The following is a 23,629-nucleotide window of genomic DNA, read 5'->3' on the forward strand; positions in this document are numbered from 1 at the left end:
ATTCATCTGATAGGATATACTCTTCGAATGGTATCTCCAGAGTGGCAGCATTCTCTCAAACATCAATGCAAACAAGAAATTTTAAAGAGGTTAGTGATGTTAATAATGTGACTCCTTCAGCACCAATTCTATTGTTACCAATATCAAGTGATGTCAATTGTTTCATTTCACTTATGAATTTGACTCCTTCAGCACCAATTTGATTTGCAGAAGCAGCAAGTGATGTTAATTGTTTAAGTTCACTTATTGATTCAGCTCCTTTTACACCAATTTGATTCGCAGAAATAGCAAGTGATGTTAATTGTTTAAGTTCACTTATTGATTTGGCTCCTTCATCACCGATTTGATTCGCAGAAATATAGAGTAATGTTAATTGTTCCAGTTCACTTATTGATTTGGCTCCTTCATCACCAATTTGATTTAGACAAATATCAAGTGATGTTAATTGTTTCATTTCACTTATTGAATTAGCTCCTTTTACACCAATTCCATTATAGCATATATCAACTGATGTTAATCGCTTCATTTCACTTATGAATTTGACTCCTTCATCACCAATTTGATTTAGACCAATATAAAGTACTGTTAATTGTTTCATTTCACTTATTGATTTGGCTCCTTCGTTACCAAATTTGTTGCTACCAATATTAAGTGATGTTAATTGTTTCATTCCACTTATGAAATTGGCTCCTTTATCACCAATTTCATTGTTAGAAATATTAAGTGATGTTAATTGCTTCATTTCACTAATTGATTTAGCTCCCTCTACACCAACTTGATTACAATAAATATCAAGTAATGTTAATTGTTTCATTTCACTTATAAATTTGAGTTTTTCTATGGGTTGAAGCAACCAACAAGAAAATTTAACATTGACAATACTATTCACGAATTGACTTTTCATGCATAATTCAATTCTTTTTTCTGTAAGATTCTTTTTAAATTGAATGACAAGTTTTGCTCGTTCCTTGATCACATGAAAGAATTGTTTTGAAATTAGAGAACAATTTTGCAAAATAAAACACGAATCATCAATCATGGAAATGATTTCAAAACAAACATCATCCGAAAATATAACATCATTGGAAAATACTTGTCGTTGGAGTTTTTGCAATTTTTGCACAAGATTTTTCTGATTTGGTGCCTCTTTCAAAGTATTACTGGTGATCTGCAGCCGTATTAATTAATTGGTCATCGTTTTCTTGTCTTTCTAGTTGGCTCATTTTTTTTGAGTTTTTCGCGCGCAAACTTTGTGGAACATTGTAAAATATTGTAAACTATTGTAAAATCATATTAACAATTATTAAGAACCCTGACTGTACATATTGTAAAAGACAACATGCTACAAACCAAGTTCATGATGCTAAACTGAAAACAGAAAGATGTCGACTGTCAATGTGTGGTTTCCAAATAGCAAAAAAAATACACCAAGATGAAGTTAGTTTCGCCACTGATGAAAAAGTCCATCAATCAATCTCTGCTTCCACACTTGGAGATTCATCTTAGGTGTGCAAAGAATTTACCAGCCATGGATATTGGTGGAAAGAGTGATGGTTTCGTTGTCTTTTCTATTGGAAACGAAAGTGTAGGTTTTAATTAGATTCCTTGTGTGATGACGTTTGACAATTAGGTAAAATCAACAGTTGTGGAGGCTAATTTAAATCCAGTTTGGAGTGATAGAATGTTATTGGGTATTCCAAATGGTGATAAATTGACAGTAAGTTTCGTCAAATGTTTCGTATATTAATTCAGTACAGAGTTTTGATCAATTAGTTCTAAAAGTTCAAGTTTTTGACAAGGATTTACTCACCAAGAATGATTTAATCTCAGAATTCACTCTCTCATTCAAAGAATTCAAAAGTGAAGGTCTCCCATTAGAAAAGATTGTTTCATTACCTGGAACAGAATGTCAAAAAAAGAATAGCACACTTGATTTCTCAATTACTTGTCAAAATTTCAATCAAATTGCAAATGCCAACAAACCAATCATTGCCAATCATTATCAAGTGATCATGGAGAAGAAAATTGAAGCAATTCAAGCTAAATTTGAGGACAGTAATATTCAATTCATTGGATCCAGAGAGGATATTCAACAACGAATTGAGGCAGCTAAGAAGGAAGATGCTTGGTTCAAGTGTGGAAATAAGGTTGGTCTATCACCTGGTTTGGAGATTTGGAGAATTGAAAAATTCAAAGTTGTTCCAGTTCCAAAAGAAACCTATGGTCAATTTTATGATGGTATGTTTCGAATAGTTTGAGGAGATTCTGATAATTGAAAATTTATAGGTGATAGTTATATTATTCTTCATACATACAAGAAGGAAAATGCACTCTATTGGAATATTCACTTTTGGTTAGGATTAAATACTAGTATTGATGAGATGGGTGTTGCTGCCTATAAAACTGTTGAATTGGATGATTTATTGGGTGGATCTCCAGTTGAGTTCAGAGAAGTTCAAGGAAATGAGAGTGATGAATTCTTGGCCTTATTCCCAAAGGGCATTCGTATCTTGTCTGGAGGTATGGAAACTGGATTCCGTAATGTGAAACCAGAAGAATATGAACCACGTCTCTTACAAGTTAAGGGAAAGAAAAACATTAAGGTCACTGAAGTTCCTCTCTTATTTTCCTCACTCAATCAAGGTGATTGTTTCTTATTGGATGCTGGATTAAAATTATTGCTATGGGAAGGAAGTTCTTGCTCGAATATGGAAAGATTCAAGGTTAATCAATTGGCCCAATCGATTCAATCTGAAAGAGGAGAGAAACCAGTGCTCATTATTGCAAAGGATAAGGCCAGTTCCAATACTTCTGAATTGACATTCCTATATTCATTACTCAAGGGTGATGAAAAGGATATCAAGACAGCTCTTGAAGGTGGAAACGATGAAGAAAAGCAATCAGCCAAACTCTCCAAACCTGTCGTTTATAAATTGAGCGACAGCAGTGGCAAGATGGAATTCACTAAAATGCAAGGAAATTTCATATTTTCTGATTTGAAGAGTCAGGATGCCTTCATTGTCGATGCAGGATATAAGGTTTTCACATGGATTGGAAAGGGCTCGAGTCAAAATGAAAGAAAATATGCCAATGACTTTGCTGTGACCTATTTGAGAAATAATGGAAAATCTTTGAGAACTCAAATTAGTAGAGTAAGTGAAGGAAACGAAACATCAACTTTCCTAGAAGTTTTCAATATTTAAACCTGTTATAGATTTATAAAAAAGAATATTTACAAGGAGGCGAATACTTTTCTCACAAAATTTCCATTTACAAACATTGGAGAAGAAGATGAAATATATAATCCATCATATTCTAACTCAAATCTTCTCTGAATCCAAATATTTACAATTCCTCTATCTTGCCATGCGACATTTTGTTTCCCCTTGTTGGCATGTCTATCTGAAAGATAACCAGAGGAAAGAGCTGCCACTTCTGATAAATCTTCCTTGATTGTTGATTTTCCAGATTCCCAATAGTACAGACAATGACCATTTCGTTCCACACACTTTCGAATAAAAAGTGAATCGATTGGAGGAATGAACGAAAGTACTAATTGAGGATTTTTCTCCACAATATCAAGAACAAACCCTTCATCCTCCATAAATTCATTTTCCAAAGATTTCAACTTTCCAGTGCTTGCATATTTTACAATTATCTCCTTATCCTTTTTTAGTCTTTCACTAATGTGAGAAAACATTCCTGGAAAAAGTTCAATATTTTTCATAACGAATTCCTTGTCGTCTCTTAATCTATCGGAAGCATACTCAAAATTAATTGATGACTGTTGCATTAAGGCACACGAAACGACCTGTTCGTCATCCCTTAATCTTTCAGAAGTTTCGGATAATCTATTCGAGGGAAATTTCAGACATTCCAAAACAAATTCCTTGTCGTCTTTGAGAATTGGTGGTGCATCTCTAAGGGTATGTCTGTAAGTTGTTAAAGAATTCAATAAAAATTGTCTTTCCGATCGTAACTCCAAATCTTTGCAAGTTTCGAATGCTTTTGCATCATATTTAACCCATTCCATTCGAAACTCTCTACTTTGCTTCAAAGATTGTGGTATGAATACCCTTACATTAGGTAACAATTTCAAAACAAATTCTTGATCTATTTTTACCGAATCAGGTAAATATTTAAATAAGGAAGGTTTCGTTTTCACACCACTCAAAACTAAACTCTTAATATCTTCCACAGAATATTTTAAGAGTTCTTTTCTAACAAGAACTCTTTCAATTATTGAATCACTTGCATACTGTAGTGTTGTCTTATCTTTTGTAATGGCTCTCAAAACAATCTCTTCATCATTCCTAAATAAATCTTTCGAATATTTCAGAGCTTGGGGATTATGCTCAATTACAGAAATATGAAAATCTCTATCACAAGGAATAAACCTTAATAGTGAAATATTCTTTTTACAAGCTTTCTTAAGCAATTCAATGTCAAATCCATCAATTTTTATCAAGTATCGAATAATTTCTGGATTCAACTCTACCAACCGATTCAATTTTAAATCTTTGGGTATATATTCCTTCTCCTCTTGTTTTTCTCGTTGTAAAAATCGAAAAGTTTGATAATTTTCTTGAATCGCTCGCTCAATAAATGAAATTTTACATTTCCAAGTTTCGTCCAAACTCGAGAATAAATAATCAAATTCATGATCACTCTTTCCTCTCAAAAAAAAGAAAACAAACTCTTCATCGGCACCTTCTTTTAACAATAAATGTTTTAACAGAGGAGGATATTTCATCAAGACATGACAATCCCTCAGAAACTCCACTGGAATCAGATAAATATTCGAATATTTTCCACTCAATATTTCTTCCCGTTTCCGACAATATTTAGTGAAGGCACTTGTTTGCCGAGTGTATTTTCCCAGCAGTAACTTGGATCTGAAACTCATGTCCAGAAACAAGATGGTTTCGTCCATTTTTTAATTTTAATTTTTTATTGGAATTAAACAATGTCTTGATTATTGATCTGGTTATTATTGGTTGATAATATCTTTTCAAGATGTTGGAATTTTCCTTTTCAAAAAGGATTTTGTTTTCTTCCAAATATCTGTCACGCAATATTCATCCAATAATTTCCAAAATCCACACTCAAATAAATTCAACTATTTCTTCTCAATTTCAGAAGAAACAACAGTTAAAGTAGCAGCATTCATAATGCTATCCATTTTCATTCTTGTTTTCTTCTCTGATTGACTTTCTCCTGAAGCATAAAATTCAAACAAGTATCCTTCATAGGCTTTGTATTTATCCATTGCCTTGTATGATGAAGAAGATGACGAATGAACAGTATCCCTCATCCATGATGGAATTTCATTCATTTGACCTTCGGGAATGATGTAAATTTCCAAAGCTCCACCTCTATCAATTTTTACATATTGAATGTGATACTCGGGATGAGCATCCTTGCACCGACGTACAAATCCTTCAAGTTTGTTAGTTTTGTACACCGGTGGCCCACCTATTCACATTAATTATATAATATTAATATATATATATATTAAATAATCACATGTTTAAATATTTAAACAAATTAATGAATTTTTGATATTCGTACCTCAGCAAGCAGTTCGTCCATATCGGACGAGAACAAGAGGAAATGACTTGAATAAATCATCATCCTCTTGAAAAGTGTTGGAAGTGGCACTTTGTGACATTTTTTTTAAAGATGTTTTTGAGATCTATTTTAGGAATCTTAATTGATGATTGGTTTTCATTGTAAGCGGCGAAATTATTGACTTACAATACTTGATAACTAGCATAAGAAAGTAGGTAAATTAGTATTCATCAGGTTCCTGTTCTAAATAACCATCCAAATAGTAAACAAATGGTTGGAAATCTGAGGCAATTGGCAGTTGACCATAATGATCAAATACTTGATCGTTTGGTAAAGAAACATTAGGATCTAAACATTTACAATAGGATGCACCCTGACCACACGAATCTGAAAATATCTTCAAAAGTAAATACACCTTTTCCTTGTCAATGGCAAAACCCTCTAGCTCAGAACTTGAAGCAATAGAACAGTACTTGAAAGAGTCAAAATTGAATTGATCAACCATTCTTGAAAATCCATCATGAACACAATAAAACTTGGATAATGAGTGTGGTAGTGTCCATTCTCCTTGGTAATCACTCTTCACTTGCATACCAAATGTTTGAGGATTACAAAACTTGCCTCTCCATAACTCTATCTTTTCCTCAAATTGAGCTACATATAATAATATCCAATTTCCATTCATACAGACCACATAGAGATCCTTAATTCTCTCCTGTAATTGTTCCACAATTGGTGGATATTCCAATGGCTGCCAAATTCTAGAAATAATCGATTGGATATCATTGGCCTCATCTGATCGAAGATAAATATCAAAAGGTGATGGAATACTTCCAATCTTGGCAAATATCGTCAATTTCCCTCTCTTCCTCAAGAGCCTCTTCTTGTTGTTGACAAGTTTCTAGACACGATGAAGAAACCATCATGAAATTGAATAAATCTTGAAAGGATAAATATTTGATAATCTCCAATAAACATGGAAGGATGATATTCAGTGCTGGAGCATGATGTTGTTGTGTTGTTGTTGTTGGTGATGATGTTTTTCTCTTCTTTTGTTGGATAGAAGAATCGGATGATTGTTCTAATCTCTTCATGATATTTTTTTTAATGTTGTTGTTATTAGTATCCAGTATTTACTAGTTTTCTAGTTTGGTGTGGAATAAAACAAGAAAAGACATGGTTCAATTATTGTTATTTGTTTAAATTTGAAATATATGTAACGGTTTTCTAAAGTGCCAAGAAATCACCTCGCTTATTAACCGTTTAAAAAAAAATTAATAAAAATCTCAACAAAATTAATTACTTCCAGTTCATCATGAGTATTATTATTATTTCCAACTAATTTTAAGTTTAATATTATTTTTCAATTTTCATCATGTAACCCCACAAGAAGGATAACAACAATTCATGACCACCACCTCCAATTCCGGATGTTACCAACAAACATAGCACGATTACTATTTTACCTCATTCCGAAGATATAAAGTGTTGCTTGGATATTTATCAACACATCAATCGCACACAAGTTTTTGAAGATACACGATGTCAACAGGACGCTAAACAAATATCATCAAAAAATGTTTGAAAGTGTTGTTGCCAAAGTATTGACAGCAACTCTTGGTGATTACATTGAAAATTTAGATAAACAATCATTGTCGGTTGGTGTGTGGAATGGTAAATTTAAACTGACAGATTTGATTGTTAAAAGATCGGCACTTGATTTGTTGGATTTACCTTTTTCTGTTGTGAATGGAACTGTTGGTTTGATTGAAGCTGATATACCATGGAAGAGTATTTCAACTTCATCAATTAAAGTTCGATTGAGTGATATCATGTTGGTGGTTCAACCGAGGAGGTGTGAAAAAATTGATGAGACAAGTGAAAGGAAGAGACAACGAATGGTGAAACAGAGAAAGTTAACACAATATGAATTGAGAAGAAAATCAGAGAATGAAGTTTCGAATGCTGCAAGCCAAGCAACAACAACAAATCAAACAGAAGAAACCAATGAAAAGAATGAAAAGAACGAAAAGAAACAAGAAGGATTTGTGTCAAGGTTGACTGAAACCATTATTAATAATCTTCAGATTGAGATTAATAATATTCACGTTAGATATGAAGATGATTCTGATGAAAGATTCAAAGTGGTTATGGGAGCAACACTTGAATCTCTTTCCATGTCAAGTTGTGATGTCAATTGGCAGGAATCTTTCTTGGCCACAACAGCAAAAACCTTTTTTAAAAAGCTTACATTGAGAAACTTATCAGTTTACATGAATAATAATGAAACTGAATTGTTTTCATTGATGAAGAATGATTTGGATAATAGAAAATTCATTGAACACATGAGAAATATCATTGTGGAGAAGAAGAATTATAGGAGATTTGTTTTGAGTCCAGTGAATGGAGAGTTATTGTTATGTATGCAGAAGGATGAAGCTTTGGATTTAGAAAGGCCAAGAATTAGTGCCGAGTTGAGGTTAGAATCGGTGAATGCAACACTGGACGAAAGGCAGTACAGAAATATTCAGTCAACTCTGGATTATATTACTCAGTTTATGGAAAAACCATTCGATAGACCAATGTTTAATTCTCAAAACGAATGTCAACAATATTTATCTCAATCAACGGATGAGAAAGTTACCCAATTCAAAAATTACATGCTCATGTTCAAGAGGAGTAAGAAAGTGGCCTGGCTACAACCATTAACAAAAGATGAAGCTGAAAAATTATTGGAATTGGAAGATTTCATCCATGTTGATGACATTATGAAACTGAGAGAGGCAGCTTATCTTGAAATTCAAATTGAGGAACAAAAGTACAAACAAAAGAAGAAGGAATCAAGCTATTGGTCCAAGTGGTTCGGTTCAATTGATAAGACTATTGAAGTTACCGAAGAGGATCGAGTGGAATTTTCCAAGCTATTTGGATTGGAAGAAGATAAGGGGCCATCTTTTATTCTTCCTCCACATTTTGTGAATTTTGCTCTTAAAGTTAAGATTAACACTATTGGAGTCAAGCTAAGGAATGCATCAACCAGAACTGCAGCACCTGATTCGGTTGCAGTATTTGAATTGACTCAATTATTGGTCGATTTCAAGTTAAGAGTGGAGGGTTTTAATGTAGAGGTGAGTCTTGGAGGTGTATCCGGAGTTGACAATTTCTCTACAAGAAACGAACAGAGCATTTCAGAATATTACAACTTTGTCAAAACCAATTCTGTTGGAAATTTTGTCGAGTTTAAAATGGACTCTAATCCTATGAACGGAGTGGAGCAGATGGATTGCAAGGTTGGCAATTTGAATGTGGTGTTGAATCTTTCTCTCATTCAAAAGATGTTGTCTATTTTCATTCTACCAAAATATTTACAAAGAAGTCAATTTACAGCACCTTCATTACCAGATACTTTGAAAATTACAAAAAAGATACTCAATGCTGAGCTAGATAGTATTAGTGTAATCATTCCTGATACTCTTTCAGGTAAAGAATACTTTCAAGCTCATTTAGGACATTCTAAATTGACCAAAATTAATGAAAAGATTGATATTTCATTGACACCTATCAAATTGTTACACATTGGAGAAGCAGAGGATTTCACCATTATTCAGCCAACTGATTTCTCAATTTCTATGGTACAGACAATTGATCAAAATTTAATAGATGTCAAGTCCACTCCATTAATGGTTGATGTTAATCCTCAAGTGGTGACTCAATTGGTTCGGTTAGGAGATACTGTTTCTCATTTCACCAACAATCCATTCGGTTCTTCAAAGGAGAGTATTCTCATTGTAAATAATGTGCAAATGAAATTACCAAAACAAGAGGAACTTTCGTCAGCTCATATCCAATTACATGACGATGGTAGATTGTTAGTTTTCAAGGAAGAATCCAGTTTAGCTCCTTCACACAATATCTATTTCAACACTGTCCAATTCCATACGGAAACTAATAGTTTCAAAGTTGTGGATTTTGAATTTGTGCTTTCAAATGCAAAAACATTTGAAGAATGGAAGAAAAACTTGGAATCTCTATTGAACAAGAGCATTTCTAAAGCCCCACTTCCACCTGCCATAGAAACAATTGTAAATTTCAGTCTGGATAGTATCGTACTGAGAGCTCTGAATGATTCTTCATCGAGTGAAGTTGTTGCCATGGCACAAGCTAATGGGCTTCACACAAATGTACTCGCGAGACCAAATGATAACCAGGTCAAGGTAACACTCCGAGAAATCACACTCCACGATGGAAATCAAAGAAAAATATTCTTCTCAGATCACAGTACGAATATTATTGAGATTAGTATTATTCTGTGCTCAAATAAGGAATCTGAATTTGCAAGCCAACATTCTTCTAAAATGTTCCTGAATATCAAGCTTTCAGATATGAATTTGATTTTCAATACTGGAATTATCACAAAATTATTCCTATTTTCAAAGAAGATTAATTTTGAAAAGGAAAGTCCTATTGTAATGATTACAGAAGATGATTCAGAGGATATTTTCAAACATGAAATGAAATTACAAGGAGAAATTTCTAAAATCCTTGTCGATTTGGAAAGAGAAGATAGTTCCAAGTTGGCCAATTTCTCGCTTTCCAGTTTGAATGTAAATCTTTATATGGGAAAGAATAGTTTATCGTGTGAAGGAGATATTGGTACTGCCTATCTTTCACAACCTAATTCTACATCTACTTATCCATATATTCTTTCTCCAAAATATTTGGGCGATCGCTCACTTATTAGATTTGCATACAGTCAAACAGATGATGAGCCAGTAATGAATATAGAAAATTCAACCCGTGTTGTAAGAGGTTTCACCGAAAAGAAATCACTAAAGCTTGCAATGGCTTCAATTCAATTCATATTCATCAGCCAATTTATTGAGGACATTCAGAGTTATTTCCAAGATGGTCCACTATGGGAAGCTTTGGAAAATGGTGGAAAAATGATTAGTGACTATTCAAAAGAATTGATTTCTCAACAGGATAAGAAATTGGAAATTATTTCTATGGACATTAAGGTGGAAGATCCAGTTGTTATTGCTCCAATACAAGACAATACTTTCACAGTTCACTTGGGAAATATCAGATTAACCAATAAGGGAGACTGGGTTGAGAATGGAATTCCATGTGATAGCTATTCAATGATTTTCAATAGGATGAATTTACAAACTAAAATTAATGGAATTGAAAAGACAGTGACTTCTCCATTCAATGTTGCTCTTGGATTGAAAAGAGTTCTCAAGAAGGATCACTTTCCAAGCATGTATTTGGATATTGAAATTGTACCAAAGGTTTTATTCACTTTGGAACATGCTCAGTATTTACTCTTGTTTCAACTTATTGATTCTTTCAATAAGAAACCAAGCGAAAGTAACGAAAAGAAACAAGCAGAAGATTTGGAAAAGAAGGATAGTCTAACACTAATTGCTTTTATTAGAATCAAGTCCTTTGAGTTGGATGTAAAATCAGTAGCTGAGAATACTGATCTGGCCAAGTTGGAAGTTGAAGATTTCCAAATGAGATATTTCAAAGAACAATCTGGAGACAATATGCAATTCCTTGTCAAATCAATAATTGGAACTGATCTAAGAGCTGAAAAGAATGAATATTTCACACAATTTATCACCACTCATTCCAAAACTACCAAGTGCTTGTCAGGTTCAATGATTACAAGAGGAAAGAAGAATGAAATTTCCCTCCAGATCAATAATCCAATTGTTACAATTATTCCTCAAGTATTTAAGGAGCTGCAAGAGTTCTTCTCCACAATGAAACTTGCTACAGAACCTCAAGAGGAAAAGAAACCAGAAAAGGAAATTAAGGAAGATGATTTAATGATATCTGTCAAATGTAACGATATTCGTGTAGCTCTTCCTGCCAATAATTTCAATCAATTAGCATTCGTAATGAGATGCAAACAATTCTCAATGGAAGATATTCACAATTTCAATATTCATGATTTGGATCTTTCATTCCAAAAGAATAGAAACAAATATGATGAGTACACCAACTATATTCTTCATCCAATTAGTTTGAATGTGAGCTATACGGATACTTTAATTATTCAGACAACTAGGGCAATTAATATTCGTATTTCAACAAGTATTATTCACCAAATTAGACAAGTTATGGACATGTTTACTTCTGAACTTTCCAAAATCAAAAAGACAACTGAAACCAAATTGCCACCTTATCAAATTAACAACTTGCCTAATAATAAGGTAGATCTTTCGTATTTCGCTAACTTTTTTGCAAGTTTCAACCAAGAAACCAGATCTGAAACCTTTAAATTTGAAGCATATCTAGTGTCAGGAATTTCCATTCTACTTGTCACTGATCGAAATGAAATTGACTTGCCAGCTCTACAACTCGATATTGAACAAGCGATCATTTCTGATTTCATTAGAATATCCAACATTCAACTATTGTGCTTCAATTTAAACTATGGAGTTTGGGAATCACTTGTGGAACCATTCACAGTTTCTGGATCTAGAAAAGGAAGCAATTACATTCTTGATATTCCAAAATGTTTATTGAATTTCAATAAGAATACATTCGAAATATTCAAATCTATAATGGAAAGTAAGGAAAGAAGTGTCATTACGAGAACTTTCTATCCAACAATTGTCAGAAACATGCATCCAACACCAATTACTATTAATGATCAATTACTGGAAGATGGTCAGGAATATATTGTGCAGGGAGAAGTTTCTTCTATTAGTTTCATTATTAATAATCAAACTTTCGTATTCTCCTTAAAGAAGAAACCAGGAACACATATTCTATCCTCTGAATGTTTACTCACTGTGGAAATTGTTGATGGAACAAGTTATTTTACCATTCATTCTTTGTATTCCATTGAGAATCAAACAGATGTCACCTTTGAAGTGTTGTACAATTCGAAACGATGTGGAAAACTTTCACCTAATCAAGTGAAATATCTTCCAAATGCTCCATTTGACAAGACCAATTTGAAAATTAGACCATCCTATAGTGACGAGTACATGAGTCCAACATTCGAAGATCAAAATTCATCTCAATTCATCTTTATGAATAAGACTTCCAGTTTCTATTGTGAGTACGTGGAAGATATTGGACGAAACATGAAAAATTTCACAATTTCTCCACCTCTCAAACTAGAAAATAGAACTCCTATTGAATTGGACATGGAAATTAATGGAAAGAAATTTTCCTTACAAAAAGAATCCTCACTCTATTACTACTATGCCAATAAGGATTTCTCTGTGAACATTCTGACGAATAATCCTTCATTTAGTGATCAATCATTCAGTGCCACAACCAGCAAAACCATGCAAATTTGTACGAATGGTAAAACTATTCCTCAAAAGCAAGAACCTAAAAAATCAAAATCATTTGCTGAGATTGTCATTCGTGCACCTTTTTGGATTTTCAATGATTTGGAATTACCTATCAATATTAATGGAATTAATATTCTACCATTCAATTATACTACTATGAACATCAATAATTTGACCATTTGTAGAGATGATAAAAACAAATTTACACCTAATTTGGATAAAATTCCACATGATACCATGGATTTGTGGAAATTAGGAGATAAAAGAATGGTTTACTATTTGAGAGAAACTGATGAGAGTAAATACATGTACCTCAGAGAAAGATATTACATTAGAAACAATACCAAATTTGATTTAAACATTACTTTCGAGAAGAATTCATTCTCAGTCGCTGCAGGAAAGACACAACCTTATTCACATTACAATGATTCACTTCCTAAAATGAAAATCACTTTGGGAGAAGAGGAAAATATTGTGGAAACTAAATGTCAACAGGAATTGTCACTCAAATTTGGAAAATTCCTAAATGCCAAGCTTTTACTTAAGGAACAGGAAGGTTCAATGTTTGTGGTGATTAATGAAATACTATTGCCTGAATTTTACGTGGTCAACTCTACAGATTTGGAAATTGTAATTGATAAGGAAGGATTAGCTCCAAAAAATATCAAACCCTATCTCAACATGCCCCAATCTGTTATAATTGACACCATTTCAGAGATTATCACCCTTAATAAGATTACAATGAATAAGGAAACAATGAAAAAGGTTGGAGATGAAGAAATTTATTACACACTCATTCCATATCAACAAGTAATCATTCTCCACATTCACAAAAAGAAAAAGACTGAGGAGAAGGATTATGAACTGGCAGTAGATGTTACTTTCTATTCTATTGGAATTTCGATTATTGGTGAAAGTCAGGAATTGGCTTTTATTCATTTTGATCAATTATTTACTAAATTTGGAATGCTCAATACTCAATTTTGCGTTTATACTAAATTGCGTGGACTCCAAGTTGACGATCACAATGAACAAGAGGTCAACCCAGTTCAATTTGTGAATATCAATTCTTCAGAGCAGAGTTTCATTGAATTTACAATAGAAAAGAATGGAAACTATTTTGAAACTGTTTCAGTAACTATCAGAGAAATGTTATTTAGCTCTAACAATATTTTCATTCAAAAGATGAGTGACGTATTCGCAAGTGCCATGAAACAAATGAAAGCAGTCCAAGAAACAAAACTAAATCAATTCTTGCAATATTTTGAAGTAGAGGAAAGTGAGAAAATGTTCTTTGGAAAGTTTGAACTCAATCCATTGAAAGTCGATGCTTCTTTCAAGGTGAAACCTTCCAATGATTTGAAATACGATTTGGTTTATATTCTTTCCTCTTATGGAACTAAATTTACACACATTGAAAATGCCATAATTAGAATTTACGATTTCAAACTTCCTCAATCCTCATTCGTTACCATGCAAGATGTTATGGAAAGAGTTGGAAAACACTACAAACGTCAAATCAAGTACAATTTATTGTCAATTATTGGATCGTTGAATACTTTTGGAAGTCCTATTCAATTATTTGGTGATTTGGCTTCAGGAGTTACTTCTCTATTTTATGAACCTGCAAATGCCATCACTGAAGGCCCACATATGTTCTTATTGGGTGTTGGTAAGGGATCTGTTGGATTTATTTCAAATTCTGTCAAGGGAGTAACTGGTTTCACATCAACAATTACAGGAACAGTTGGAAATACGCTTTCAATCTTTACACTTGACAGAGATTTCGTCGAGAAGAGAGACAGGATTATGGAAAGGAAACCTGCCAATATTTTCCAAGGTATTGGACAAGGTATGCAAGTTCTCTTCACAGGACTCATTGATGGAGGTGTTGGAATTATTGCTCAACCAATTAAGGGAGCTAGAAAAGAGGGAGCTTTGGGATTGGCTAAAGGAGTTGTTCTTGGAATTGTTGGAATTCCTACAAAGCCAGTAGTTGGTATGATTGATTTTAGTATCAAGCAAATGCAAGGTATTCGAAACTTTAATCAATCATCACTTCACAAAATTAGAGAAAATCCAAGAATGTTATTTAACGGAGTGATTAAACCATACAAGGAAAATATGGAATTGTTTTTGAGATTAATCCACAAATCCCAACAATCAATAGAGTTTAATATTTTAATTCCTTTAGGAAAGACCTTGGCAATCACCAACAGACATTTGCTCATTCCACAATCAACCAACTCTAATGCACTTCAGGTTGTTGAATTGAATCAAGTGGAAGCTATTGAACAAGTAGATGATGATAATGTCAAGATTAGAGTGGCAAATCAAACAAGTTATTGTGTTTATTTGAATGTGGAGGCAGCTACTGTTCGTGCCTTGGTTGATAAGATGTTACGTGAGTTGAGTACTAATTAATGTTATAAATTGTAAGGATTAACAGGTTGAGTGGTATCCTCATCCATTCCAACTGCTGATCGAGTTTTCCTCTCCAAATCCTCTTCTCTTGTTGTTCTTGCTCTCGTTCCAACTGCAAACTCTTCTTCCAGTTCGTGTTGCATAGACTCGAGATTGGTTTCTTCAGATATTGAAGGAGGTGTTTGTGGCTTTTCCAAAGTCGTTTCCTTATGCTGATGCTGTTTGTTGGATATGTTTGAAATGTTGGATACGTTCGACATTTTTCTTTGTAGATTTGATTAATAATTATTAATAATTTTTTGGGAATTTTCCATTTAGAGTTTTGACAAATAAAGTTGATTGTGTTCTCCAAGTAATGGTCCAAATTCATTCATAGGTTGTAACTCCTCTGATTGATTTCCACTGACAGTCAGTTGAATTGATTTGTAATCGAGTGCATTCTTCACCAAATTGCTGGAAGTCAACATGTTTCGTTGTTGTAATAATTCTCTATCGACCTCTTTCAATTTTCTCACTTTTGTAATTGGCAATTTCAAATCAAAAGCAAAAATCTTCTCCCACTCCTCGGCGCTCTTTTGCTCGAGCACTTTAACAATTCTCTGTTTCAATTTCGAATCATTGGAAAAGAGAAATTCAACAGTTGTAAATTGTTTCCATGAATCTTTTGGATTTTCCTTATCGTGAACACTCAAAGCTTGAATAAATCCACTCCAAAAATGTGGTTCCAAACATCCAACAGCTAATTGTCCAGATTTTGTTGGATAGATATTATATCCAAGAATGGATCCACTTAAAACACTTCGTCCTTCACTTGCCATCTTGTCAAAACCATTCAATGTCAAGGAAAGTGGCATTTGAATTGCAGAAATGGCATTATCAAACATGGAAATATCAATAACTCGATTCATTCCTCTCAAGATTCGTTCTCTTTCTTCTGTAGATTTTACAGAATAATTTAAAGCTTCAATTTTTCTAACCATGGCCACAACTTGCAAAGCAGAGCTGTAACCTGTCAATACATCAGACAATTGAATAGGCAGTGGTTTCAATTGCTTGTTCTTTTCACTCACATCTCCAGCAACATCAAATACACCAGCAGATCCAACAGCATTCATATCATGAGCTGGAATATCCGAATACTTTCCAATATCTTGTCCGAAAGCAGAAATCCTACAAATTATCAATTGCAAATTCTCCTCCAACAATTCCTCAATCTTTCCAACACCCAATAAGCTTTCCAACTTTCCAGGTCTTGAACTATCAATCAAAACCTTCACAGCCTTTCTCCTCTGATCGCCATCATCATTATCATTGGAATAACAACAAATTAATCGTTTCAACTCTTCTACGTGTTGCTTCTTTTTAAAATTCAACGAAATGGCCTGTTTTCCTCTATTAAAACAATGATAAATTAATCCCGATGATGATGATTTCCCAATTTCATCATTATTTAAATTATTATTTAAATTATTATTTAAATTATGACGATCGGAAGAAGAAGAAGGCTTCTTATTGGAAATTTCAGCCTTCTTCTTCATCATCATTGTATTAGTAGTAATAGTTGTAGAATTATTAATTAGTGGAGGATAATATCTTGTTGGATCACCACCATTGGATTCATCTTCAATTTTAATGACAAGTGCTCCGAGATCGGACAAGAGTTGGCCATAGAGGACCAGGATAGAGGCGAGAAAGATCAAAAACTTGAATATTGGAGAGCATTTAATGTTGTGATATTTTTTTTTAATATTAAATAGTGTATTGTAAAGTATTTAATCTTTACAAAGATCAATTTTTCTTTTCTCTAAAGTTGAGACACTTCCAAATCATAGGTATCAGTAGATTTCAATAACAGGAATGAAATACAGAAACAACAGTTATAATTTGGTCTCACCCGATAGGTATTTCCTGTTTTTTTCAGTTTCACCAATTTGTTTCTTACAATCCACTCAGAAACATCTCTATTACAACATAATAAACTGAAAAGCAAACCAATAAACACTGCATCAATCAAGAAGAGGAACAATAACACTAAACCACTTGGTAATAATCCTATGAATAGTGGATAATCAATTTCTGGTTTGTAAAGATAGAGTTGATAAATTTCAACTCCACTCTTAGAGCTATATGATGTCATTTTACATTTGAGAGCTCCATCTTGATTTTTTTCCTTAATACATTCAGGGACATTGCATTCATATGAAAATACAGTGGGATATTGTATTTTGCTTTCTCTAAGTTTAACATAATAGAAATATTTCAGTCTTGTTGGGATACTATCAAACATACATCCAATACTTGTTGAGCTATTATTCGGTTGACAACATGGAAGAGTATTAAAATTATTACAACTCGAATTCCAATTAGTGTTGCATTCCACACATTCTGGATACGAAACCCTTCCAATAGTACTGTTCAAAACTTGAACAGAAGAAACAATCCTCTCACAATCATTGAACGAACTCTCTACATGACTCGCAGAACCTAAAGCCAAGCCAAGACCTCCAACCAATAACAACATCCCCAGAATCACAACAAATAGTAAACAAGCTGTATAAAAACAGTTGCACTCAGTAGCATATCTCATACTGTTGACAAGTCTGTCCGTGTTTTGTTCCTCGCGGTTTCGTTTGATTTCAACTTTTTCTTCATATTCAATCCTTTTCTGATTCCAAAATTTTGGCTTTTCCGTCTCAAAAATTGAATAACATTGCCTATTGATATGTGAAAATGATGAATAACTACTCGGAGTAATAAATTCAAGAATAATTGTCAGCTCATCATCATTTAATTTGTGAAAATTTCCCTTCACTTGCTTTCTTGTCATTTTTTTTCACAAGTTTGAACTCTACAGACCATGACAGGAGATCTTCACTTCAACAGTCAAAGAGAGAATTTCTTGTTTTGATTAATGTAGTTGTAATTTTTGAATTATCATAATAAAATTACTGATTGTCACATGCTCAATTTACTCCTTGACTCAAACTATTCTTTGATTATTCGAATTTTGAATGTTTCGAACTCATCCATAAATTGTTCCCAATCATTTTACAATCCTTATTTTAAATCCAATCCCTCAAATTCAGTTGAAATGATGCGTGATAATAGATCATCATACGGATTTAACACTCTCACAACAATAACAACATGAAAAAATCAACAAGTTAGGCTACTAATAATAATAATACACTATCAAAAGGTGCCACTTCAACCATTAATAATATATGTCCTTCAAAATCAAGTACCACAACAACAACCACTGCTCCATCTCCCACTCCTTTATGAATAAGAGAAAAATCTAAAACTTCTTCATCAAATCTTCATACAAAACAATATTCAAAACAATCCATTCAAAAAAATAATCTTAATAAGTTATCAAGGCTTCCGTTGGATTGTATTTTTTATATGTTAGAATTTGTTGGTCAATATTCAAATACAACCAAAGGCTAATAAGAATAATAAGGAAATGTTAAATGATTCAAAGATTTATTGGAATTTATTAAAGATTGGTTCGGAAGATTTTCATAAACCAAAAAAATTTCCAATTTAATAGAGTGGATCAAATATATCTTGAAACATTGAATTATATAGTTACCGTTGATTTTAAAATTTGGAAATGGAAATATTCAATGCATAGGAAGATTTTCACGTGGCTAGATTTCTGTTAAAATCTTCATACCACTACCCTAACAAAACAAGAAATTCTCTCTTTGACTCTTGAAGTGAAGAAGATTGTCAATCTCCTAGCATGGTCTATTAAGTTCAAACTCATGGTGTTGTGTTGGTTCAAACTTGGTGTGAAAAAAAAATGACAAGAAAGCAAGCGAAGGGAAATTTTCACAAATTAAATGATGAGCTGACAATTATTCTTGAATTTATTCCTCCGAGTAGTTATTCATCATTTTCACATATCAATAGGCAATGTTATTCAATTTTTGAGACGGAAAAGCCAAAATTTTGGAATCAGAAATGGATTGAATATGAAGAAAAAGTTGAAATCAAACGAAACCTCGAGGAGCAAAACATGCACAGAATTGTCAACACTATGAGACATGCTGCTGAGTGCAACCTTTTTTACATGGTTTTGCCTTTATTAATAGTTACGATTCTGGGGATGTCGTTATTGGCAGGAGGTCTTGCCTTGTCTTTTAGTTCTATGAGTCATGCAGAGAGTTGGTTTAAGGATTGTGAGAGAAATGTTTCATCTATTCAAGTTTTGAACAGTACTATTGGAAGGGTTTCGTATCCAGAATGTGTGGAATGCAACACTAACTGGAATTCAAGTTGTAATAATTTTAATATTCTTCCATGTTGTCAACCGAATAATAGCTCAACAAGTATTGGATGTATGTTTGATAGTATTCCAACAAGAGTGAAATATTTCTTTAATTTTACAGTTAAAGATTACAAAGAAATGCATTATTCTTCAGTTTTTTCATATGAATGCAATGTCACTGAATGCATTAAGGAAAATTATCAAGATGGAACTCTCAAATGTAAAATAACCTCATATAATACTAAGCGTGGATCATTTTATCAACTATATGTATACAAGCCAGAAATTGATTATCCACTGTTTATAAGATTATTACCCAGTGGTTTAGTTTTATTGTTCCTTTTCTTGATTGATTTAGTGTTTATTAGTTTGCTTTTCACTTTATTTATCGGGTTTACTTGTAAGAGAGACATGTTTGGATGGATTGTAAGAAACAAATTGATGAAATTGAAAAAAATAGGAAATACCTATAGGGTGAGGCCAAGTTGTTGTTGTTTCTGTATTTCATTCCTGTTTTTGAAATCTACTGATACCTATGATTTAGAAGTGTCTCAACTTTAGAGAAAAGAAAAATTTGGCACCTGCTATTCTTATGTGATCAACTCTTCTACAATTTGGTCCATATGATCAGAGAGAGTGCATGATTATTGTAGTTACAACATAAGATTCTGAACTTAATAAAAAAGAAAGAGATAAATTATTTTAATGTATTAGTGCTTCATCTTCAAAATCAATCAATTGAATACAAATGGTTGGTTCAAGATCTGAAAGTTGTACATTTTTCTTCACTCCATGCAAACCCAATCGTACTGAATGGTAAAAATTGCCTGGAAGTGAAGTTTCCCTTGATTTTGAAGTGGCAACGAACACAGAATTTTCATTTGAATTCATTGCCATTTCCTCTCTTTTCAACATTGTTTTAATTTCCTTAACAGTCGATTCAAGCTTGCTCGATTTGTTGAACCAAGTGGAAAATAATTGTCTATAGATGGCAGTGCATGGTTTTTGAATCTGATTCTTGACATGGTGGTATTGCATCATTGTAAAGAGGGAAGCTCTAGTTGGTTGTTGGTAATACGAAATGTCAGTATCAAAGCAGAATTTCTTCTTTTCATTATTCCACTTGAGAGTGATGGTGTAGACTGTATGTTGATATTTACATGGTGATTTACAATAAGATCTATTCAATTCTGATTCTATAGAGTCAGTGGTAGACCCAGAGCTTGAATTGTGACTAGTTTCGAATAGAAAATCTTCATTGTGTTGAGGCGATATCGAACCAATCGAATCGTCCACATTCCACAACGTGGTCATTCCACAATTTCTCTGCACAATCTCCTCCTGTATATCCTCAAACGATGAAGATCTCGAAGAGGACTTTGAGTTGACCACCGGAGTATTCATTAAGGAACAACTCCTACCAACTCCTTCATTCATATTCAAAATTGCATGATTCATTGTGAATTGAAACTGTTCCTCTCCATCCAACCTCATCATGTTTAAATTCTCTTCATGTTGACCATTCGATAATATTTGATTTTGTAAATTTCCCGCCACCACAGATGAACCCGAATAGGAAGAGGAAACATTGTAAATTCTATTCATTGTCCCCGAGTGCTGGTAATCGCTTGATTTACGTTTCATTTGAGAGTGAGTTTGAGTTTGGCGCTTTTCTAGCCGTAGATTTTCAGTCCTTTTTTTCAGGTTGAAAAAAGATAAAAATAGGTGAAAGCGGGAAGATTTTATTGGATTTTGCAGTGTCAACTGTTTGGACTTGTTGGGGATGTGATAACACTTCTTAGAGAACTAATGGTGGCACACGAAGGAACTTGTTAGGAAACTGATTGAAATTATCAAGACGTGCAATTGTTATTTTCATTTTTATTTTGTCAAGTGTTCTTCTTGTCAATAGTTCATTCAAAAATTCATCATCATCATGAATTTATTAAATTATAATTACCAATTCTCGGAGAACATTAAAACTGTAGATAATGAGCAAATAGAGTGAAAATGATTTTTATTAATATCTTTCAAAGAGATGATTCTATTTCACTCTTGAACATGATGTGAATTTTAACTTTGAACATGTATCACCATATCTTCATCTTCATCTACCAACTCGTGAATTCATATTAAAAATAGATTTCAAAGATAATTTGCTTCAAAAATCTTCATCATGATTCGGAAACTATTATTAAACAATAAGAAAAAAACAATTAATAATACACAATAGTAAGATGGAAGCCTCATACACTGTCAAGAGCATTGTTGGTACCAGAATTACCTTGCAAATTTTGCAAAAGAAGTAAATAGACACACAACTATCATTGATGAAATTTCGGCTTGGAAATATGGATATAACTAAACATTGTGAAAATGTTGGACTATTTCCACAACGCGTTCATCATCATCATAATCACCTACCTCTCCTGCTGCTGCTTTACTACACCAGGTGAGAAGAGAGAAACCTATTTCTACAACTACACTCAGTTTGCTATTGCTTTTGGAAAATGTTTTTAATAATGAGTGTGGTAATGTTGTTGAGAATCTTCTCTAGAATACATTTGCTTGTAAATATAACAAAATAGTGCATCAATACAAACAACATTTATTTGTTGAATTATTAACCAGTTTTTTCTCTTGATAGAAATATCTTGTTGTGAATTCACATGTGTGAAGAATCCTTGTTTGAAAAGTATTGGAATATTTTCAATTCTATATTCCAAAATATTCAATAATTGCTGTAAGGTAAATCGTGACCAAATGAAAATTAAGTGATGTTAATTTAAATGTTTCATTTCACTTATCCTTCACAATTTCATTGTAACCTATATCAAGTGATGTTAACTGTTTCATTTCACTAATGAATTTGACTCCTTCATCACCAATTTGATTTCCACCAATATAAAGTGATTTTAATTGTTTCATTTCACTTATGAATTTGGCTCCTTCAATACCAATTTGATTGTTATAAATATTAAGTGATATTAATTGTTTCATTTCACTTATCAATTTGGCTCCTTCATCACCAATTTGATTTCCACCAATTTCAAGTGATGTTAATTGTTTCATTTCACTTATTGGTATGACTCCTTCAACACCAATTTCATTTCCACTAATATCAAGTGATGTTAATTGTTTCATTTCATTTATAAATTTGGCTCCTTCATCACCAATTTGATTGTTATAAATACTAAGTGATTTTAATTGTTTCATTTCACTTATGAATCTGGCTCCTTCGGCGCCAATATGATTGTTATTAATACTAAGTAATGTTAAATGTTTCATTTCACTTATAGATTTGGCTCCTTTATCACCAATTCTATTGTTATTAAAATCAAGTGATGTTAATTGTTTCAGTTCACTGATTGATTTTACTCCTTCATCACCAATTCCATTTCCACTAATATCAAGTGATGTTAAATGTTTCATTTCATTTATGAATTTGACTCCTACAACACCAATTCGATTGTAACCTATATCAAGTGATGTTAATTGTTTCATTTCACTTATAAATTTGGCTCCTTCATCACCTATTCGATTTTCGCTAATATCAAGTGATTTTAATTGTTTCATTTCAGTTATGAATTTGACTTGTATAGAGTCAAGCAACCTTCTAGAAAATTTAAGATTAACAATACTATTCATAAATTGGCTTTTCATGCATAATTCAATCCTTGTTTCTGTAAATTTTTGTTTAAATTTAATAACAAGTTTTGAACGTTCCTTGATCACATTAAAGAATTGTTTTGAAATCAAGGAACAATTATTCAAAATAAACCACGAATCATCAATCATGGAAATTATTTCAAAACAAACATCATCTGAAAATATTTCTTGTTCAAGCTTGACAACTTTTACTTTCCCTTCCATGTTAGTATTATTATTATTGATCATGAATAGCTCTTCCGAAATTAGTTGCTTTTCAAAATCTTGTCTTTGTTTACTCATTTTTTTTGGCAAGGAGCATTACAATGAAAAAGAAGGAAGTAAATTGATTTAGAAGAGTTATTGAGAATATAAAGATGAGCTATAATAG

The 23,629-nt window shown here is 32.7% G+C and overlaps 10 protein-coding genes across 10 annotated transcripts; 3 read left to right on the plus strand and 7 right to left on the minus strand.

Moving 5' to 3' along the window:
• Positions 1-55: 55 nt before the first annotated feature.
• Positions 56-814, minus strand: NAEGRDRAFT_74837 (leucine-rich repeat protein; the record flags this gene model as incomplete). Its single annotated transcript, XM_002670162.1, has 1 exon — positions 56-814. The coding sequence occupies one exon, from the start codon at positions 812-814 to the stop codon at positions 56-58; it is 759 nt and encodes a 252-aa protein (XP_002670208.1).
• A 618-nt stretch (positions 815-1,432) lies between these two features.
• NAEGRDRAFT_74838 (fragmin60) lies at positions 1,433-3,203 on the plus strand (the record flags this gene model as incomplete). Its single annotated transcript, XM_002670120.1, has 4 exons — positions 1,433-1,585; positions 1,631-1,717; positions 1,758-2,238; positions 2,287-3,203. 4 exons carry the CDS (start codon positions 1,433-1,435, stop codon positions 3,201-3,203), a joined length of 1,638 nt encoding a protein of 545 aa, XP_002670166.1.
• A 195-nt stretch (positions 3,204-3,398) lies between these two features.
• On the minus strand, positions 3,399-4,933 carry NAEGRDRAFT_53713 (uncharacterized protein; the record flags this gene model as incomplete). Its single annotated transcript, XM_002670163.1, has 2 exons — positions 3,399-3,402; positions 3,510-4,933. The coding sequence occupies 2 exons, from the start codon at positions 4,931-4,933 to the stop codon at positions 3,399-3,401; spliced, it is 1,428 nt and encodes a 475-aa protein (XP_002670209.1).
• Positions 4,934-5,119: 186 nt separating this feature from the next.
• Positions 5,120-6,665, minus strand: NAEGRDRAFT_74839 (uncharacterized protein; the record flags this gene model as incomplete). The annotated part of the gene is made up of 3 exons (XM_002670164.1): positions 5,120-5,475; positions 5,824-6,366; positions 6,548-6,665. The coding sequence occupies 3 exons, from the start codon at positions 6,663-6,665 to the stop codon at positions 5,120-5,122; spliced, it is 1,017 nt and encodes a 338-aa protein (XP_002670210.1).
• A 483-nt stretch (positions 6,666-7,148) lies between these two features.
• On the plus strand, positions 7,149-15,314 carry NAEGRDRAFT_74840 (uncharacterized protein; the record flags this gene model as incomplete). Its single annotated transcript, XM_002670121.1, has 1 exon — positions 7,149-15,314. The coding sequence occupies one exon, from the start codon at positions 7,149-7,151 to the stop codon at positions 15,312-15,314; it is 8,166 nt and encodes a 2,721-aa protein (XP_002670167.1).
• Positions 15,315-15,628: 314 nt separating this feature from the next.
• On the minus strand, positions 15,629-16,858 carry NAEGRDRAFT_74841 (uncharacterized protein; the record flags this gene model as incomplete). Its single annotated transcript, XM_002670165.1, has 1 exon — positions 15,629-16,858. One exon carries the CDS (start codon positions 16,856-16,858, stop codon positions 15,629-15,631), a length of 1,230 nt encoding a protein of 409 aa, XP_002670211.1.
• A 260-nt stretch (positions 16,859-17,118) lies between these two features.
• On the minus strand, positions 17,119-18,141 carry NAEGRDRAFT_74842 (uncharacterized protein; the record flags this gene model as incomplete). Its single annotated transcript, XM_002670166.1, has 1 exon — positions 17,119-18,141. The coding sequence occupies one exon, from the start codon at positions 18,139-18,141 to the stop codon at positions 17,119-17,121; it is 1,023 nt and encodes a 340-aa protein (XP_002670212.1).
• A 981-nt stretch (positions 18,142-19,122) lies between these two features.
• On the plus strand, positions 19,123-20,151 carry NAEGRDRAFT_74843 (uncharacterized protein; the record flags this gene model as incomplete). Its single annotated transcript, XM_002670122.1, has 1 exon — positions 19,123-20,151. One exon carries the CDS (start codon positions 19,123-19,125, stop codon positions 20,149-20,151), a length of 1,029 nt encoding a protein of 342 aa, XP_002670168.1.
• A 141-nt stretch (positions 20,152-20,292) lies between these two features.
• On the minus strand, positions 20,293-21,195 carry NAEGRDRAFT_53716 (uncharacterized protein; the record flags this gene model as incomplete). The annotated part of the gene is made up of 1 exon (XM_002670167.1): positions 20,293-21,195. The coding sequence occupies one exon, from the start codon at positions 21,193-21,195 to the stop codon at positions 20,293-20,295; it is 903 nt and encodes a 300-aa protein (XP_002670213.1).
• A 1,194-nt stretch (positions 21,196-22,389) lies between these two features.
• NAEGRDRAFT_53717 (uncharacterized protein) lies at positions 22,390-23,541 on the minus strand (the record flags this gene model as incomplete). Its single annotated transcript, XM_002670168.1, has 1 exon — positions 22,390-23,541. One exon carries the CDS (start codon positions 23,539-23,541, stop codon positions 22,390-22,392), a length of 1,152 nt encoding a protein of 383 aa, XP_002670214.1.
• Between the last annotated feature and the right edge of the window lie 88 nt (positions 23,542-23,629).

Source organism: Naegleria gruberi (genome assembly GCF_000004985.1).
Source record: "Naegleria gruberi genomic scaffold NAEGRscaffold_74, whole genome shotgun sequence".
Lineage (NCBI taxonomy): Eukaryota > Heterolobosea > Eutetramitea > Acrasida > Naegleriidae > Naegleria > Naegleria gruberi.